Source organism: Colossoma macropomum, unplaced genomic scaffold (assembly GCF_904425465.1).
Source record: "Colossoma macropomum unplaced genomic scaffold, Colossoma_macropomum, whole genome shotgun sequence".
NCBI lineage: Eukaryota > Metazoa > Chordata > Actinopteri > Characiformes > Serrasalmidae > Colossoma > Colossoma macropomum.
In genome coordinates this window covers 6,554,783-6,576,141 of record NW_023494792.1, presented here as the reverse complement: position 1 = coordinate 6,576,141, position 21,359 = coordinate 6,554,783, and the positions used below count along the sequence as shown (strand labels likewise).

Sequence of the window (21,359 nt, the reverse complement as noted above, 5' to 3'; positions counted from 1 at the left end):
TTGACTGTGTGTTTCTGCATTGTACCAAAATGTTAGTCTTCTTATAGTCAACATCAAACACCATAAATTCAAGCAAATACACATTTATTCCTACTAGGGATGTCCTGATCCAGTTTTTTGCCTGCAGATTTAAATGGAGTACTTTTCAGTATCGACCAGTAGCAATCTGAGCCGATCTTTGTGTTTTCATAGAGAATACAGCCACACAATTTAGGTAATATATCGTTGCTGTCCAAAGAAAACCATGTATCTCCATTTTTGGCGATTTTTCTTTTTCTTTCAACAGACCAGCTGTCCTTTATATTGTCTGAATGAATGATGAATGGATAGAAATGCTCTAAAATCACTTGGAATAAAATTTATTCGTGCTGAAAGGGAGAGTGTTTTTGCCTTCTCCTTTAAAGTTAATATTTTGGAGAAACTTGTTTTCATTGGACAGGGACAATATTCTACGCTGCCAATTAATGCTATGCTAAAGTTTCCACATTCTAAGTGCTAATGTGACAGTCAGAATTAATATTTTGGGTTTTCCATTTACTTTAAAATGCTGCAGTAAATTCACTTCATTTTTGATATATGCATAATGGAAATCACTCTGAACTGGACTGCTCAGGTGAAATAACCAATTTATAGTGTTCTGGATGTGCTATGAATTCAAATTGCTCTTAGGACCGTCAAACACTTGATTTTAAACATATGTGTGCATCCATAGCAGCTACTTTCTCATTGTTCTCATACTAGTCTGCATACCTTTTGTTTGTCTGGAGAAATAAAAACTATGTCCACTACGAGGCCAGCACAAGAATGCCTTCTTGATTACTTCTGTTTTAGCACAGGAAAATCAATTATTAGCATGGCAACAGCTGACAGGTGAGAAGACCATATTATGTTTCACTGCAAAAGCATATAGCAGAAGTGACTGTTGTCATAGTTTGTTCGGTGTGCTGTTGACAGCACATCACACTGTGGCATAGCATCACGTGGCTTTCTCCATTTATGTTGGTATTGCATCTTGAGGATGTGCAAAACCTATACTTTAAATGAATGAAGCATATATGTGGGACATCCATCTTGCGCACACATATGCATAGTTAAAAACTAGTATACTGTGGCCGTAATACATAAAAAGCAAAAGAAAGAAACAAAGGCTCATAAGTGGATCGGATTTAATGTGACCGATATGTGGTCCACTAAAGTATGTCTGCATCGGCCCAATTCCAATCCACTGGTTCGGACATCCCTAATTCCTACAGTGTCAGAATACTTTGTGTTTAAATATGTTCTGCACTAAAATGATTTAGACATTATCCATTTAAGAGTTCACAAGAATAAGCCATCCAGTGTAACATGATTCCATTTTTGTAGTACATGCCTGTACTCTTGAGTCTACATATTCACATTTTGGTTGTGGCACATCTAGTGACCAATAGAGGGCAGTAATGAGCACAAACAGCATTCCAGCACTTTTATAATTAATGGTGCTAATTTCTTGGTCAGTCTAGCCTGCAAAAGCCAGTCCAAATGTAATTTTTAGATGTTTTTTTTTTCAAGTAGCCTTCATTTTTCATACAGTTGTCTTTCTCCACTTGATCTGGTAGGACCTAGTACTCTTTATCATTCTTCCCACTTGATGCTGATTTGTGATTTTAGGTGGTCATTGGCTCAGTTGACAAAACATCTCCTTATATTGTGGCGATTTTGGAAAGCCCCTACAACAGACAAAGGAAAAAGAATCAATCTCAAATTACCCTTTCCACAGCAGAACTAATTGTTTTACTCTTTAATTTGTTTATTCAGACATTACACATTCATTTAATTTTAGTTACCTGTCTTTATTACCCATTCCTGCTGGGGGATCACTGTTAGGACATGGGATCGAGCTCAAGTCAGGGGCTGTTTCCAAGGAGACAGATGTAGCATCCAGCCTTTTTCAAGACATTATGAACTAACAGAGTGTGAGAGAAAGAGAAGGAGGTTGGAGTTATAAAGATTCTATGATAAATGTAAAATCAATTTTACTACTAAATTTAGTGTTTACGTAGTGTACTGTGAAACTTTATTGAAAAAAGTGATAGTAAAGTGAAACATATTAAATCTAGTCAATATATGTAATATTTCTCAAGAAATGATGCTTGAAACAATGATTTGCCAGTGGAATGAGATGAAATTAAATGTCAATAAATAAATAAATATAATAACCATATAATAATCTTACAACAGTCTTTTAATGAGAAACATTACATGCATGGAGTAGATTAGTTATAAGATAATTTCACTTACATTTTTTTCCAGTTTAATGTTTATTACATTCTCAAAATACTTGCACACTCTGAGGAGTTGTTGCTATTGTGTAATTTAACCATTAGCATTGGACAAGACCTAGTCTAACACAATTTTACCTACAGGAAACTTAGTAGCTTGCTTGCTGCATGTGTGTAGCAATATTCTTATTACGACTGGTTAACAACCTTGTAATGTAGCGGACCTAGAGACAAAGTGTAGATAGGACAAAACATCAGCTTTGGAACATTTTTGTGTGGTAGCATTGGTTTAGTTCCCTATTTGGGCGTGTTGCACAACCTTAGAGGTCTATAGTTTTGTGCCTCCAGTACCTTTTATGGCCATTGGACAGGACAGTAACCATGGTAACAGCTGTCCCATTGCTACCATCCCTCCTCCCTGTGTTCATGTCCTGCAGCATTATACAGCCCCCAGACATAAGCTCCACCCTGCTGCATGCAGGGATGTGTCCATCCATCAGCCCCACCTCCACAGCTGCAGAGGGCGTTCCCGTGGGTGTTTTAATCTCCCTCCCTCCACACAGCAGCCTGCCATAAGCTGACCTGAAGTCTCTGTTGAGGGCTGCATAGAGAAGGGGGTTCAGAACAGAGTTAGCGTAGCCTAGCCACAACACCACTGAGTAAGCTGTCCTTGGGAGATTGTTCACTTTTTGTATCCCCATAATGGTGAAAAATGTAAAATACGGAAACCAGCAAATAACAAAGGCACCCAGCACCACTGCTAATGTCACTGTAGCTTTGTGCTCGCGCAGTGCTAATGCCGTCACTCCTGGTAATGATGAAGAATTGAAGGCAGCATTGGGCCCGCGCCGCGTGGAGACAATGCGTTTGGCCTGTGCACGTGCAATGCGGAACACCCTGTGGTACATCCAGCACATGGCCACCAGGGGGAGGTAAAAAGTGGCAAAAGCATCCACTACCACATAGGTGGGATTCAGTTCAAAGCGACACTCTTGGGCTGAGTCATTCTCGCCATGATTCTGCACTGTGTGGTCCACTGTGTTCCATCCCAGGTGAATGGGCACAAAAGACACACCCACTGATATGAGCCAAATCGCCGCCAAGGAGGCCCCTACGCGCCATGGCAGCAACAGGGTCGGGTAGCGCAGGGGCGCCGTTACCGCAAAGTAGCGATCCACGCTAATGGCCAGCAGGTTAAGGATGGAGGCGGTGCTCAGCATGACATCCAGTGAGATGTAGATGTTGCAGAAGTGAGCTCCCAGCGGCCAGTCTCCAGTGACCTCCAGGAGGGTGGAAAAAGGCAGAACGAGAATGCCCAACAGGAGATCAGTAACGGCCAGAGATACGATGAAACAGTTAGTGACACTACGCAGGCGCCGAGTGGCGAAGACGGCCAGACACACCAGCACGTTCCCACACACCGTTAGCAAGATGAGGAGAGATAGAGTCACACCTAATGCTATTTGAGAAAACATTCTCACACTCTGAGTGTGTGTGAGAGGAGAGTCAGTGAGCTGGTTTTAATGTGTTAGGTGAATGTCTTAAACATATTGCACAACAGCTGGTTTGCTACACATGTACCATGTAGCCTCGTTCACATTGTATATTCTGAAAATTGTGTCTGGAGACCAGTTGGTGTTCTTCAAATGATCGTTTGGGTGTGTGAGCGCGAGCAGAGGAAAAAGTAATTTTAGTTTTAATGAATGATGCTCGGCTGCTGCAACATTAGCAACGGCTATTTGCTGTATTGGTGAGTATTTTGACATTTCTAATTTTTCACACAGAGTGTTAGAGTATTAAAATGATGCAAATGATGAAAATTTGTAATTCTTCTCAAATGTGAACCAATGTCCTCTGTGTTCTTCCATCTTCTCTGAATCCACATGCCCTCAGCAGATTCCATTTTATCAGGTCAGACTTTGGCGCCATCTTCTGGTGACTGCAGGGTCAGTGCATTGTGCCTTTCTGCTCACTCCTGCTGATAAGAGAAAGGAACTGATTTTAGCATAGAGAACTATACTCTGTTTAGTTACCTGGGTGATGAAGTTTCTGAGAACAATAACTACATCCTACTTCCTCATATGTGTACTGGTAGAAATTAATTTACCTTTGATAAAAGGCAAAGGCTAAGCATGGAAATACTGTAACACTGATAACATGATAAATCGCGTGTTTGTGAGGGAGCAAGAAAGAGAGTGAAAGAGGGGCGTTGTGTGATAGTGTGGCTGAGTGGTTGCGTCAGTGTCGTTTGTTTGCTTTTACTGTCTATGATTTAATGGAAGTTTGGCCACAAGACTAGAGTGTTAAAGACTGATAATTCCTGCCTAATCACTCAACTATGCTCAGACACCCACTACAAACTGAGATAGAGGGAGAGAGAGTGAAAGCAAGAAACTGAGTGTGTGACAGAGAGAACAAAGCAGTGCTCATGTAACCCCTTTGCCCAGGCTAAATCACAGAGAGGACATCAGGATCAAAGCGTAGGCAAAGATAATGTCTCATATCCGCACATTATTTTCACTTTGTTCGCTGTTCAAAGAACACATGCAATCTCTCTCTTTCTTTCTTTCTTTCTTTCTTTCTTTCTTTCATTCTTTGTTACTCTCTCTCTCTCTCTCTCTCTCGCTCTCGCTCTCTCTGACACACACACACTCTTGACTCCCTTCCACATTCTTGGACAGTCATTAATATTCTTTGTGAAATGGGAATATATATAGACCCCCCTCTCTCTCTCTGTCTCTCTCTCTCTCATGCACACACATGGACGCATGCATTTAAAACACACACAGGCTGTGTTACAAAGTCTTTTGGCTGTGGTGTGTACACAGTAAACCCTTTCCATATCTGGGCAGCCCCTCCTCTCCCCTATATGGACCCTTTCCCACAGCCTGTGCATCGAGCTGAGGGGAGAGAGAGAGAGAACCTGACAGCTGCTTCCTTCAGTGTGTGTGGGAGAGATTTTAAAGGAATAATTTGGAGTGAAGGAGCAATGGAATAGATTGGTTATGTTGTTTCTGATGCTGTATACTGCTATCTGTATATATATTTATATAAAAGCATTCAACATTCAGGCTTAGGACACCTGCAACTACATGTGCGCCTCTCAACGAGTCTATTTGTGATTACAGCTTGACTCAGTATGCGGCAGTAGCGTAACTGATCGGGGGGGGGGTGCCTATGGCGAACAGGTCCCCTGAAATCTTTATTGGGCCCCTTGTATACATACTGGCTCAGGTGTACACCTATAACTGACAGAAAGATCCAGATTCTTACCAATATATCTCGCCAGTTAGCTTCCATCAGCACTATTCCTGCAAACACAGTTATGTTGTGATAACATTGTGAGAGCCTATTGTTGTGGTGCCCACAACGTTGTCACAACATTGAAATTAATTCCTCAGAAAATTGTGACAGCGTTATTGACAACATTGTGACAGTGTAGTGGCAATGTTGTCAAATTTTTTTTCACAACCTCCTGGAATCCTCATAAGGTCCATTATGTTGGGAATGGAACTCCGTGGAATTTTGCTAAATTGCCAACAGGTGGTTGTAACACCGTTTGGCAACATTACTTAACAATAAGGTTGTGACAACGTTGTGATGACCTTATTCAGACAACGTAGAGAACACCACCTTTTGACAACGTGACAATGTTGTGTGTTTGCTGGGATTTAGACAACTTCTTTTTCATAATGCTTCTCAGAGTACTGTTTTCAAACTGATTTTTCAGAACCTGCAAACATGATGCATTCATTCTTTATCATTTTAAAATCTTAAATAAAGAGTCAAACATAAACATTTAGATAAATGTTGGAGTACTAGTGGGTAGACTGGCATGCCTTGAGAGAGTTTACTTGTTTGAAACAGCAATAGTAAGTAAACAAGCAAAATACACTGCAGTGGTAATTTTGGCATCTTGTTTTGTTTTGTTTTAGTCTTGGTCTTTTGACTAAAATGTAAATTACATTTAGTCACATTTTAGTCATTTTACTGTTGTTATTTTGTCAACAAAAACATGTTAGTTTAGATTTAGTTAATAAAATTTTTAAAATACAAATTTTAGTCATGCATTTTTAGGGGTTTTGCTACTTTAGAGAGATTATTTTTTACTAGCTTTTTTAAACATAGGCTTGAAAGTTCTGTTACATTTAATAACACATTAACATCCAAAATTATGGAAGGAGTAAGGCCAGCTTTTTCTTCAAATACATTTTGCATTTATTTAACCTTAATATACTGATAATTTCACTGATATGATGTTTGTCTAATGAACAGATACTATGTACTATGTATTATGTACATACTAGGGCTGTCCTGAATAATGTTTTTGGGCTCTGGAGCTTTGGCAGTATTCATCAGCGAATATTTGAAGCTTCTAAGAAAGCCGTTCAAAAAATTTGCATTGGATGCCCATGTTAAAAGCACATCCGCGGATTCATCCGCTGTAAAATCCGAATCTGCTGGCTAGCTGCTTGTATTAACTGGCAAACAGGAGAAGTTGGCCTGCAGGACTTTCTGCCATAAGCGGTTAGGGTTAGGCAAAGAAGACAGGGGTTAGATTTCGCTAGAAAGGCTTTTTGGCAGGAGTCCATAAAGGCAAATTTCTCCTGTGTACTATTGACAGTGCCAATCCTTGTTGCTCAAATTAATGTTAACTTACACTTAGAGGAAAGTATGTAATATATTTACTGTAGTAAATCATAAAATGTCCATGATATATTATCATGGTCTTCTTTTTCCTTAATCTGAAATTAGGGCAACATGCTAAGTTGAAATACTGACTTCTCAGACAACAGTACTACAGCCAGTATGTTCTTTGACATTTTCAGTTCTGGAGCGGAACGTTTGTGTTTTGGCTAGGGATGCATCAATACCAATACCAGTATCGGGAATCGGTCTGATACTGTGCTCATGTACTCGCACCAACCGATACCAACATTTCAATACCAGCTGTGATGTAAGCTGAGTGTACACTGCTGCGCTAATGACCAAACTCAGTGAAGGAGGCTCTGCTCACACAGAGAAGTGTTACCGACTCTGTCACTGTGCTACAGAAATTTGCTCAAAGAAACCGACATGGAGCATCAAAACTAAGAAACATGCTTTACTTGGAGCTGTATGGAAGTGCTTTTCTGATGAGCAACGAAACCCACTCTTCTCCACTGCAGTGCTGCTCAATTCAAGGTTACTAATGTAGCATAGCTTGCTAATTCACATCATTTAAAGTCAGCTAGATGAATTAACTGTTAAGGTATATTGCACTCATTTACACTAGTAACTACTTAATTCTAAGTAGGTGTCGGACCCGGTATTGGCGAGTACTAAAAATATGTGCTTAAAATATGAACTTAAAGCCCACAAGGAAGACAGATACCCCTGAACAAGTAAGCATTGAGCTTTGGTTAAGGTTAGCTAACCTTAACTAATTTATCACGGCCACTAGTAGGGATGGGCGTTTTAAGTAATTTCAGAGTTCGAGTGCTCACATTCATACTTTGTGGTCTGTGTGCAGGTGGATTATCGAGGCGGACGAGGCTGAAGTTAGCTTCCTATTCTCCAGCTTCTTGCAAATTTGAACTAAAGAATGTAATTACTGCACCATTTAAGGTGGAACAGAAGAATTTGAACAAGAAGCTGGCCAATATGCTGGGGCGCCAGAATTTAACTGCTGCACCATTTAAAGTGGAACTGGCTAATATAAAGAAGCTGACGAATAAGAAGCTGCCTTCAGCTTCTTCAAGGTAGCGGGTACTTTCGGAGCAGTGGGCTTTTGTTTTCAGGATAATGGGCTTTGCTTTGGCCACCATACATAGCCAGCCATGCATCTAGTTAACATTGACAGAGGTATAAAAAATTGAGCTGGTTTATTATTTACAAACAAAAAAAAACAAAAAAAACAAAAACAACATTAGCTGATCAGCTAACAGTGTTTGACTCATTGTCGCTTGCTGTTGTCAAAGTTTAATGTTGCGCTCATTTTTGTAGGTTCATTGTCATCAGTTCAAGTTTTAGGAGCACCCTACACTATACCATCAAGAGTCCTTGGGCAAGACTCCTAACACTACCTTTGCCTACCTGTGTAAAATGATTAAATTGTAAGTCGCTCTGGATAAGATCGTCTGCCAAATGCTGTAAATGTGAATGTAAATGTAAATATAACCTAAACACCTAAGCTAGAAATAGTAAGCTGCACATACCCCAAACTAAAATCAAATTTAACATTGTTAATGTTATGTTATGTTGTGTGTACAGCCTACCTTGATAAATCTTAAGGTAACATTAGTTTAGCTTTTTTTACATTTCTGGGTGGTGGGCACTCAGATGTCTGTTGAGGTTTGTTGTGTTTTTCCATTTATTTTTATGTCACATACTTTGCACTTTGTTTTGTTTTCTGTGGTAATATAGCTAAAGTTACTGAGGTACTATTTTTTTTACCAGTCTGGATATTATTAAGGATACAGTGTGGTACTGCTAGTTCAAAAAGTAAATATGTGCTAATCATTGGATAGATAGATAAATAGATTAAAAATAATTTAGTTTAATCTAGTTGCACCACTGGCAAGCGTGTGATGATTTAGGCAAGCAGTTTGCACAGTGCCAGTCAGTGAGTTCTTAGCTTTCTTACTTATTAGCTATTTTAGTCTCGTTGATCCAGTGCAAAGCTTAAAAAGCCAACTTTACACATCAAACATGTCTTGGCTGATCGTTTGGAGTGAAGTTTGGATTGAAGAGGAAATTGTGTGAATTCGTTTTTTTGCAGAATATTCCTTTAAACAAGAAAGAGAGATGGATCTGAAATATGGAGTCTACCATCTAAAAGCCTTGATTAAATGGTGCACATTTGGATGTTCTTTCACCTTCAGCGACCACACATGCACACACACACACACACACACACACACACACACACTTGCACATTGTGTGTGTACACAGTGCTCTGTCACACCTGGCATTGTTTTTTTAGTGTTTTTGGAGGTTATTTTGAGTGACTGTGCTTCATTCTTCACACATCTCCACAAATTAGGCTGAACAGGTTAAAGCAGAAAATAATCACTGCTTTTTATTTGAATAGGCCAGCACAGTGACATTATTATAGCCAGGATAGGTAGGGCAATAACTAAATAGTACTGCAACCATTAGTCTACTTTAGGGTATCAAATTGGTTGAAAAAGAGCAATAGTGAGTAAACAAGTAAATTACATTGTCTTGTTTATTTGTTCAATATAATATTCATTTTGAAGGCCATTCATTTTTATTTTTTTGGCACTGGTCTCATAATATCCTAGTTATGTGACTAAGCCAGAAAAATGTGACCTACAGTAATTGTTATGTGATCTTAGACTCTTGGAACTGGATTAATTTTACATTGACTGTCAATTCATGTGGTGTCATAGCTAAAACGAGCCAGACCTTACACGTCAGATGTGATGCTCACAGCACACGGCCATGTCTGTTAGCAGGTTTTAGTATAACATTACAGTGAGGTCGATTCAAACAGGATTGCTATTAGGATGGGAACAGAAGCAATTCATTCTGCCGTTATTACTGTCACATTGTAAAAACATTTGAATAATCTTTCAATTTCAGTGTTAAAAAGTTTGAATATTGCATTGTACTAGATTAAAACCACAGATCTCATAGTTAATCGCTCAAATTCCGGGACCTTCCCAGGTAAAACTTCTGTATCTCAAACAAGGCTATAACTATTTACAGAACCTGCACCAGCTGCATCTCTCGGACAGTATCAGTATCCGCTCAGTGAATTGAGCCAGCAAATTGAAACTGGATCCTGCAGTCAATAGCAGATGTTCGTCCTCTGTGCTACTCAGCGCTGCAGAGGACCATTTCCTTCCGAGTAATGCTCAAAGCTTTTGTTTAGGTTGGAGCCGAGAGGTTATTCTAAACCCAAACAGCTCCAGGGACCACAAGTTCTCAGGAGGTTAGGAGACCATGAGGAGGAGACTGTTGCATGTTCTGCGCTCCTGTAACAAATGAGCTTTGAAAGAAACTGACTGACTCACTGAAGGTCACGGTTTCTTTGTGTTTGGTTATAAATGTATGTGCTATCGGCATGACTGTAATAAATGACTTTAAGGTTTATGTGAGAATAAAAAGTTCATTATCTGTCTCATTTTCTCTTTCTTTCTCACACTCCACATGCCCTAATAATCTTTGGCCCCTGGCTTATTACCACAGGTATGTCCTCATCTCTGATGCACATGCTGGAAGATTGCTCCAGCATCTCATCCACTTGGGGTTTAGAGGTATGTGACATGAATTCATGTGAGAAATTAATCACCCATCTGCACTGGCCTTGAGAAAGCACTCGATGGAATTACAAAGGGAGAGTAAACATTTCATCAGTGTAACAGATTTTGGTGAAGAATGTGGTTTGTATCTTTGCATCTTTGGCCACACTCTTTGCAAAAAGGGTTCTAGATAGTACAAAGAAAGATTCAATGACCTCTAGCAAAATGGAACATGAAATCTATGTGAAATCTACATGTGAACTACACGTAAACAACAGGTTCTGTATCATGGAGGTTATAAACATTAATAGCAATAATAATATAAGAAAGAAAGAAAACATGTAACTGCTAATTATATAGCATGATTGAAAGGGCATTGATAAAAATAAGCACTTTATGAAGTGAATAATCATTTAAGCATTGAGTTCTCCTGGTTCTCTGTATAGCCATTGCCTTTAAGAAAGAAACCCTTTTTACAGTCAGGCAAACCTGAAGGATATTTATTTCACATCTCTGATACCTGTCTGAGCTAAACAGAAAGCTAAACACATGGAATCCAATTATATGCCTTTGAGTTATGTTCACATTAGTATGCATTTCAAAAGCTCACAAGCAAGCAGTTTGTCTGAGTGCACAAATGTGATTAAGTGAAAAAATAGGCTTGTAAAACAAACCTAATTTGAACTTGCTATCTGTATGGAAGGCTGGTCAAATCTGATTTTTCCAGAGCATCTGATGTCTCTCTCTTCTTTTCCTTAAAGTCTTAACACGTGGAATTTATTTCAGTCCATATTTGCACAATTATTTGCATTTTGGAAAATAATGACAAGCCGTCAGTCTGTGTAAACAGTCTGATGTGATCTGGCCTGTCTGTTGAAGTAAGGCTGACCTGACTGATTCATCAGAGAGCTCCAGCTAAAAATAAAAGATGCAGCTTTGAGAGGAAACAAGTAGGATGTAGAAAAGTATGGTGTATAGTTAGTCAAAGCCCAGCTGTTTTGCTTGTACTGTCGATGGATTTTTATGAATGTCATAAAAGAAGATCCATAAGTGAAGACAAAATGTTTATAGGGGCAACAGGATATTATGACAAGCACTGTCATTGACTCTGTTCAAATAAATGTGATTGGTTTGTGATCAGCTCATTTGTAATTTTAACTATATCCCTGGAACATTTAAAGGGCCCACATCCTACATTTTCTTGTATATTTTCCCTCCTAAGGTCCTCTTATTGCTGTGGTTTTATCTAACAAAAACATTTGTAGTTAATTTTTTACATAGCCATTTTCAAGTATTTTCAAGACATTTTTAAGTCTTTTAAGCCTCTTTGTTCCCCTTAGAATTAAACATGCTGCATATGTTGCTGTGCCTTTAATTCTGAATATTGAGTGACCCCTGCACAAATGAAATTAGTCACAACTAATTTCATGTGGGCTGAAATGTGTAGAACATACTGCCCACACCGAAATCCTCACCAGCACCGACCACTCCCTTTGCATGTTTGGAGTACAGTAACCGCTACAGACTGTCTGCAGTAACAGCACTTCTTTTCACATCAGTGTCAGTGGGAAAGCTAGGCTGCTGTAGGCTGAATAGGTGGCATATGTAAATGTTTTCAGGCCTGTAAACAGAGCTCCAGACTAACTTTTTTCAGGAGCGTCCAAAAACAGTGTCATCCATTCTTAAGTAAAAAAAAAAATGAATTGCTCAAATATTAATGTTTTCATTAACATAACTGTTACATTTATTTCTCAGAAAATTATGTGTTGCCATATTGTGAAATACTCCAACTGTGAAACTGCAACATACAAAGTAAAAATATGTTATTGAATGTTATCTGTCACATGCTCTAGTTGTTCTTGTTTAAGCTAGATATAAGTACCCACGCAGCTTGGCTCAAACATTGTATGTCCCATAGGGGTACAAACAAAAAAATTACCATTAATGGATAAACATAGGTTATTTTAAAATGAATTCAAAGATTCTGCATTAAACACTGTTGTGTTTACGGCTGGTGTGAATGACTAGCACATTCATGAGCTTTTGACTATATTTTACAGATATTAAGTGTGAAGTTACCATACACAACATTCTCTTGAAAACCTTTCAAAACAGATTTAACATATCCAGTACTCAATTTTTACTGTCAGTATGACAATGGTATGTTAGTCTGGTGCCTTCGTGCCAACCTTGTTGAATTCAAAATGGGCTGTTTTTGCAGCTTGGTTTCCATATACAGGCTGTATGGATTGTGTGAATGAATATCAAATATAACATATCAAGAGTATCAAAAAAGCCATGAAAAATGTCAATGATATGGGCTCTAATACAGTGTTTCACAGAGTTACCTAGCAAGCGCATTATTGCAGTTACTGGAAGAGCTCTAAGGGTTATTTGCAAAACAAAGTGTGTCTCTGCTGCTGTTTGTAGAGCTTGCCTTTCATTTGACTGCTTCAGATATCGATCATTTCATGGCATTCGCTCAAAAAGAGTTCAAAAGAAAAATAATTTGCCTTTTAACTGACCTGGACTAATATATTTTTGCTTTAAATGACAGCAAATTAAACAAGTTATTAAAACATTAAAACAAATTACTGAACACTGCTTTTAGTCAGAAATTTAGGGATTAGGGAGTTTTGGACAGCCTTCTCCCAATAAACACACTCAGTAAATTATGATTTTGTATATATTTCACTTCATATCTAAGGTTGAATACATAATTGTAACTACGTGTATTTTCTATCTTGGTATTTCAGTTTGAGCTAATTTGGTAGAATTATCCATATAAAGTTGAACTTGCCATTCACTAAGGATGTGCAGATAAAAAAAAATAATAATAATAATAATAATAATAATAATGTCACGATAAAAACCTAAGCCTATCACAGTTTTTATGATGTTATCAATACATTGTGTTAAAAAATAAAAAAAAATAAGAATACATGTACGATAGTAAAACAGCAGCCTTCATTCATCATGGAATCACAAGGTGACAGCATTGTGAAACCAGAGCTACTCTGCATATCTAAAAAACTGGAGAGATGGTATTTCAAATTGTCATAGTAATATTAACAATATTGTGTGTTGAAAATTATGGTGTAACTTGTTACTGAATATTGCTACATGTCTACCATACACACATATAGACCATTCTATCCTATTAGCTCAGATTGTAGTCCCACAGTAAAAAAATAAATCTATTAAAAAAAAAATTAAGTATTCAGACCACAGCTATTTATGAGGATTATGTTGTGATATATTTAAACCCAAAGCAATGACTGAGATAGAAATAAGCTGAACATATAAAAATCAGCATGCATAAAGTACTTTGTATTGAGAGGTGTCTGTCCCATGTTTTTTTAGAGATCTTTTTAAAATCTTTTAAAGTGAACTGCAATAACTACCGAAACACTAAGAGTTTTAATCTATAGGTGGAGCCTTATGTTAGTCACACTCCTGCACCCAGAGCAGGAAGTGAGACCGCCTCCCTGTCCCTCATGGCCACATGGTGAGCAGTTAGATCCCACTGTTTAGAAGTAAATGTGTCCCAGAATCTGAAAATATGTAACTTTAAAAATTGTCGCTACTGAAACTCATTTTCTGCAATTAAGTCAACTTCTTCTTGTGTGTACAACTGTCCAAAGCTGTGTTCGCAAGTATAAAAATAAACAAAAAGCATAGGATCATTCAAAGTCAGTCAAAAGTCCAAAAGATGTTTCAAACTCTGACTTTGAACCAGTTTGTTAGAATGATTTATTATCAGTGATGACGTACAGTAACCACACAGAACTTACTTTCCTCTGTTTTTCCTCCAAAAATTGATTGGTCTGTAGATACTTAGGCTTTTTTTTTTTTCGCAATCTTTGCTTTCTCTGTTTGAGCTGTCAGATGAAAATCAGACCTAGGTATTGTGGGAAGGATCTGGTGCTGACAGTTTTGTTGTGGCAATCAGACAATCAGATTCCAGGTGTGAAATCTGTTTTACTGTCAGTCGGGTTTTTCAGCATCTTTGCAGTTAGTCTGTCCAGTCTGGCCACAAGGGTGTTATGTTGCTAGGTAACTGCATCTTCCGTAATAGCGTGGTGGTCTGTGTGTGTACATGTGTCACTGCAGAATGATAATGAGGTGTGAAAGAGAGAGGGGATATAACACATAAACATACATACATGCTTCAAAGAATCTTTCTCCTTTTTGTGTTTCTCACTAGCTCGGTCTCTTTCTCTTGCGTCCTCACTCACACATGCACTCTTAATTACGAGCCAGTGGACTTTGTACACTTTCTCTACTTGAATGCGCATTAACATATTTTCCAAAGTTGCTTAAGCATACACATGTGCACACATGCACAAACGCACACAGACACACACACACTCGCAAATGCATACAGAATAATGACCTCTATTTTCCAGCACTTTTCCAAGATTGCACACACCCGCGTGCTAGCACCAACGGGGAAAAAAGTTCAAGAGGAAGGTGTTTGCAACATCCTGCACCGCTCTTATTTTTATCTCAGTCTCTCGTTAGGTTTCATTTACTTCTTTACCACCAGTTGAGCATTTAGTACGACAGCAAAACACATGATAAATCTACAATGCATGAGAAAACACAACTCACATGAACACATAGCCATTGCTGTCCATTAACACTCAAGCAAGAAATGTAGTCAGAGAATATTTCCTAAATGTTTCCACAGTGTGTTCCAGGTTTTGATTCTTCATCTGTAAACAGCTGGATTAGCTTTAGAAATATAGTTCTTTGCCAATTTCTGTCCCGTAACAATTCTGCATTGGTTTATATGATACACCGATCACACTAAAAATGGTTTTTAGATCAGAATAGCAGTAGTTCAGCAGTGCCACAGACTTACCCTAGGTGACCTCCATTTCTTTGACACATTCGTTCTCTCACTCTCTTTCTTCCTCTCTCTCTCCCTCTCTCTCTCCCTTGCTCACTCACACACTCCTTCTCTCAGCCAATCACATGGCTAACTGGTATGCTTTCAAGTAGGCGCGCATGTCAGTGTATTTACATGGGAGACAGAGAGAGAGAGAGAGAGACACTGAGAAACACAAAAAGAGTGAGTGAGATAGGAAGAGAGGGAGAGAGACAGATAGTGAGTAAGAGCATGCAAAAAAGAGAAGGAGAGGCAGAGAGACAGGGAGTGAGAGAAAGAAGGAGAGAGAAAGACAGAAAGTGAGTGAGTGGATGAGTGAAAGAGAGAGAAACGGTCTAGGAAAGAGAACCACAGTGGCTAACTGTCACTCTCCTCCCTCTCTTTTTTGCTTGCTCTCTCTCAAATGAAGTCAAATATGCTTTATCGGCATGACAGGATAGAAGACCTGTGTTGCCATGTTTTGTGCATGTTCTTTTGAGTTATTATAAATATGTAAATGAATACAAGAAGTTCATAAGGAGAAGTAATTAAAAGAAAACTATAAAGTTTGACATTAACTTATAATAATGTTTGTGAAATAACTAATTAACAAGAAGAGGAAAAGAAAAAAGAAGAATATGGGCGTGCAACAAAGAATAAAATGGGGCAGACACAAAGGTAAACATGAGGAAATGTCAGATCAGAAAAAAAACAATTAGATAACTGTAAATATGCTATCATGTTTTTTTCTGATTCTGTGGTTCTTATGAACATGTTGTTCTGCTAATTCTGTTGTTTACATTTTCTCCCAAACATATCTTTAAGTATCTGTCAGTTTAGAGAAGATCAGGTTTTTGTCCTGTAAATTTTGGCAGAAAGGCATCTCTGAAGGTATAGTATTCTGAACATGAAAGAACAAAATGATTTTCAATTTTTTCAAACTCAGTGGCCAGAATGTGGTCACTCATTCTGTATTCTATTAGGATTTGCCTTTGTTTTGTGTTTTTCAGTTAAAGTAGATAATTTTCTAATTTGTATTTCCAGTCAAGTGTTTCATAATAATTAGGATTGTTTTGGTGTCTCTCTCTCTCTCTCTCTCTCTCTCTCTCTCTCTTTCTCTGTAATTTTGTATGGAGTTAGTTACGATGGCTCTCTTTTTCAAGTTATGACCCTATGTTTTTGTTTTTCTTCTTTTGCTCTCTCTCCTTGTCTGTCTTTGTCTCTTTTTTTCCCTCATTCTGTAGATAAAAGCACTGTAATGGGATGAAGACTGAGAGTGGATCCATTTGGAACAAAAACACAGATTTTCTCTTTTGCCCCATCAACGCTGTTATTCTCTCAACGCGGAGCTGACTCACAATTTTTTGTTCTTTGTTTAGACGGCCTCAGAAAAATATCACTGATGCTGTTGAAAGATGACTGATTTGTAATATAAGCATCTCCAGACACATCTATGATTATAAAGACAACTGATAATTATGTTGTCTTATTCTACTAGTAGTGTAATAACTGCTAATAACTTTATTTTCTGTCAATTTACAGCTGATCTGACATTCTGGTTCTCAGCACTGTAAGAAATAGTATTAATCTTTCTCTTTTCAGTTTATATTTTGAAAATACAGCTGTTGACACCAGGGAATTTCCTGAAGGTTTCAGTCAGTAAGAGCATTTAAACTGTGGTCTAGTACACCACAGAAGCCATAACACTGCATGATTCTTCATATGTGTGTCTTTTTTTCCACATCAGCCTTGCAGTTCACACAGACACATACTTCCTTTTTTAGTATCAGTGTCTAATCTTAGTGTGCTAGTTTTTAGTTCTGGTGGGCAGCCATATGTGAACTCCTCCCATCTTTCTCCTTGCAGCTTATGCCTAATGTTCTGCTGATATCGCTGATGTTTATCACTGTCAAACACATGCTCACGCTATGGGGTCACTTTGACTGCACTAGCAGGGAACATGTGTGCGTCTGAAAAAAGTGAACGACATAACACATTTATATGATCACTTCAACATGAAGAAAGTACATTTCATCAACACTGTTACTGGGCAAAAGTAAATAAACAACAGGGGAAAAACTAAAATAATGTGGACGTAATATTATGTATTCATGCTGAAATGATGTATACCTTTGAATCAAGTAACACTAAGTTAGCATTACATTTTTCAGTGAATATGTAATACTAACCTTAGCCTGTCTGTAAAAGCTTTGGGAAGTATGCAGGTTATTTCCTGAGATGGTAGTTGTTACATGTTATGTAGGGCTTGTGTGGGTGGATTGTTCTAGACCACTGCGTCAGACTGACTCGCACTGCAGCACTTTGACAGGCTGATCCATGAGCTCGTTCTGCCAAGAAACATTCAAAGTTAAACAAACAGTGGTACATGTTTCTTGTGTTCTGTGCCTCTAGCAGCCTCTGGTGGTTAGGACACATTTCTGAACTTTGTCACCAAACCAATATCATTTTGACCTATTCATTACATTATAATTTAGATTTAAGAAAAAACTGTATTTAAATATCCATTAATTAAATATTTAACCCTTTTTGGTCATACTTTATTATGCTTTATCAATCATTATTTGGTAGTTCCCTATAGATTAGCCGCAGGTGCTTTAATTGTTAACAAACTATCTGGTAAAACCCAATGATTTAAGGTTTATCAAACGGTTTAGGTTTAGGATTAGATTAAGGTTTTGGGTTGACGTTAAGGTTAGAGATAGGTTTAGGGTTAATAGAGCCTAATTTCAGTTGCCTTTAATAAATATGTAGTTAAATGCTAGCGAAAGATAAAGTGAGCATCTATAGTGGCCTCTCAAATATTCATTTTCATTTGATAAAACAAATTTAAAACATACAAATTTATATACAAAACAAATTAATATCTAGCAGCAAATTAATAGTAATTTTACTGGCATAGTTTTGTGCCTTTAATACACCTAAAAGTGTAGTGCAATCAAATGAAGTCCACATTGAAACATCTGATAAGAATGCTTTCTCATGCACATATGAAGGGTTTGGTGTTTCTGAAAGCAGGCCAACTTTTTTGATTACCTAAGAAAAAAGGTGAGCATATGTATCTTGATTACTACAGCTCCTGTTAAACTGGGTCATGACCTTATTTCCAAGCCCTGTCATAAGTGCAAAGATAATATGATACAGTGTGATAGAATATGAAAAATGTCTGCCTAATCATTTTGATTGTCATACATTTGCATCTACCAGGTTGTTCCGTGAACACAGTTCATCCTTTTAGGGCAAAACGGAACACTGTTTAAGCTCGCACAAAAGTGTGACAAAAGAGCAAAAACGGCTTTGCAGTGACAATGCTTTTCACTCCGTGAGCTAGAGAGACATGACTACCAACACATTCCAAGTGCTAATACTTTCCCTCATGAGTAAGGTTCACATGTAGTCAAACTGAGGTTAACCCCATGAATCCTAGGTTTATTTTTCAATCATTAATCATGAAGATTGTTCAGTAACTACTAAAAAACTAATATGTAACTTTGTAGTTATGAGAGTCATGAAATAAAGTATCCACAAACAGATGTGTTTAAGGGATAAAATGTACAGGCAAGACAGAAATCATGGAACTGTAACGTGTCCATAACTTACATTGTTCATTAATATGATACTTGTTACCCTGTGTCTTGCTGCTGTTATTGCTCAACAGTGCAAAAGTCTTGTCACATGTTTGTTTACTATGTATGAATAAATGAAGTGTGATGTAAGCTAGAATATTTTTCAAAGCTCACCTCATGTAAACAGTGCCTCGAACTCCACCAAATGACGTTATACAGACACCAGTCGAAACCAGGCATCTCCAATTCTAGGCCTGAAGCCAGAGTCCAGTACAGTTTGGTGATTTCCCTGTTCACATTTGATTAAACCCATGATTTAATTGCCATGTTTAGTAGAGAAATCATAAAATTGTGCCAGACTTCTGCCGTCCAGGGCTGTAGTGTGAAAAATCTTGTGATCATAGGGAGCTGAAGATTGTTTAGAGTGAAAAGTGATATATAGTGTTTACCTAATGTATAGCATTCACATTCTATGTTTTGTGTTTCCTTATGATGGTCACAGTTAGGCATTGATAAGATTAGGGCAAACACAATTATTTCAAACAACACCTGTATACTAATTTCTAAAAAATGTAATGTTATTTTAGGCTTGCACAGGTCATTTCTCTTTGTTGAGCAACAGTTCAGTATATTAGATTCTGCAGTAATTACCTTCTTTTGTTACATTTTTGCTGCATAACAGAAATCATGTGCTTGGATACTTCCCTTAAGAACCATAAGAGGGAGGTGTTCACATTCTAATTGCATTCCTGCATAAATAGGAGCAGCAATGTCTCCTTAGTCTTACTGTTTATGCTGTAAATGAATGGAATTATGAGTAATCCACAGCATTACCAGAGAGGAGATAAGGGATGTCTATTCACTCCCTTTAAAGACAGGGATTTATCAGCTGACCTGCTTTTAGTACTGCTTTTAGTAACTATTTTCATAAACCCATAAGTATCCTTGATGTGCGAACCTGATTTTCCCACGCTGCCTCCATGTGACACAGTTCATGTAAGAAGGCTGTTAAACAAAGTCATTCAGAGTGCCATTCTAGAGAAACCAAGTCAAAATTGTTAACAGTGGTGGTGAAAGGAACCAGGCGTCTGAAGCGTGTAATGCCTCTAAAAGATGCACCACTTAAGAATTACATGAAACAGTAATGAATATGTTGCCTGCTGCCTGAGACATTGTTTTATGATTGTTTGAGGTAAGGTTTTGGCCTAAAACTAAAAAAATATTGATGGTAGTGGTACATGCTGGTGTTGTATGGCAAAATAGTACCTAAATAAAACTTTTTTGCAGATTTACTACTATTTTATCATTATCATTACATGCTAAAACGTAGAAGATAAAAGTCTATGTTTACTTGTTGTTTTGGATAGTAAATAAAATGGTTATACTTGCATTGTAGACATCACAACCTCTGGTTCTTGTCATCACCACTGTAAAGACATTGGTAAAGTCTGTACGTTTCTCTACAGTTTCACATTAAACCACTCCGATGGTCTTTGTTTACAGCTCAGCAGTTGAGTTATGCTGATGTTTTTGATATATCAGCAGAATTCCAGTGTATGTTCATGGGATGTAGCTAGTATTCCAAGTTTTAGCTATGCATTTAAACCACTATAGGGAGAGGTTCAGATAGTACCTTGCTTTAAAGAGTATGTAGAACTTTGCTGTTATGTTTGTTAGTTTTTAATACACACACGTTCATTTTAAGGAGTTGCAAAAGAACTACAATGCTGTTAAATTGCTGTAGCCTATAGGCTGTACCCTTTGCTTTGGGCTCAGTGTGGTTGGCAAAACAAGCTGAAGCCATTAGCAATAAGGTTACTGCCCTTATCCACAGCATCAATATTGATGTAGACAGGACCTTGGCTGCCTCGCCATGCTAACAAGCTGCTCAGTAGTTTTGTTGACAACCAGATTGTCAAAAATCTTTTTTTGCTGTTACAGAACCTTCTTCCTATGCAGAACTTTGTATCTGTTGTCCCCTGCAGTTCATATTGCTGTGTTCTAATGGTAATGGTGTCATCTTCAGAGATGAAGCTAGGGTCAGGATTTACCTTGTGAGTGAACAAGGACAACACAGAAGGCAAGCCACACATCCGTGAGGCGCTCCAGTAATGAGGAGATGTTGCTGTCTGTTCTAGCAGACGAGGATCTGTGAGCCAACTAGTCCAGGCTCTAGACTTCTAGAGGCAGGTAGTTAGACCTAGGTCCCTGAAAGGCTGGCTTGGAGAAGCCTATGTTAATATGCTATTAAACAGTGCTAGGCAACCATATTTTAAATAATGCAAGTAATATGATCTTGTATACGCTTCTGTCCAATCAGAGAAGTTGCAATGAGGTTCTTGAAGAAAAGCAGCTGAGTACAAATGAGTAGAATTGAAAAGAGGAAGGAAGA

The 21,359-nt window shown here is 38.0% G+C and overlaps 1 protein-coding gene across 3 annotated transcripts; it reads right to left on the bottom strand.

Annotated features, from left to right (window-relative positions):
• Positions 1–1,404: 1,404 nt before the first annotated feature.
• Positions 1,405–15,452, bottom strand: hrh2a (histamine receptor H2a). 3 transcript variants are annotated; one of them, XM_036575718.1, is made up of 4 exons: positions 15,378–15,441; positions 2,613–4,236; positions 1,827–1,945; positions 1,405–1,709 (listed from the first exon to the last, which is right to left on the bottom strand). In XM_036575718.1, the coding sequence occupies exons 2-3, from the start codon at positions 3,734–3,736 to the stop codon at positions 1,939–1,941; spliced, it is 1,131 nt and encodes a 376-aa protein (XP_036431611.1). In that variant the 5' UTR covers positions 3,737–4,236; positions 15,378–15,441; the 3' UTR covers positions 1,405–1,709; positions 1,827–1,938. The 3 variants fall into 3 exon arrangements, with proteins under 3 accessions (XP_036431611.1, XP_036431610.1, XP_036431609.1); XM_036575717.1 differs by lacking the exons at positions 1,405–1,709; positions 1,827–1,945 and having other exon boundaries at positions 2,582–4,239; positions 15,378–15,452; XM_036575716.1 differs by lacking the exons at positions 1,405–1,709; positions 1,827–1,945 and having other exon boundaries at positions 2,582–4,236.
• Between the last annotated feature and the right edge of the window lie 5,907 nt (positions 15,453–21,359).

What these genes read in the sequence shown, in the direction of transcription:
- hrh2a (XM_036575717.1), bottom strand. Translation starts at nt 3,736, where the DNA reads ATGTTTTCTCAAATAGCATTAGGTGTGACTCTATCTCTCCTCATCTTG.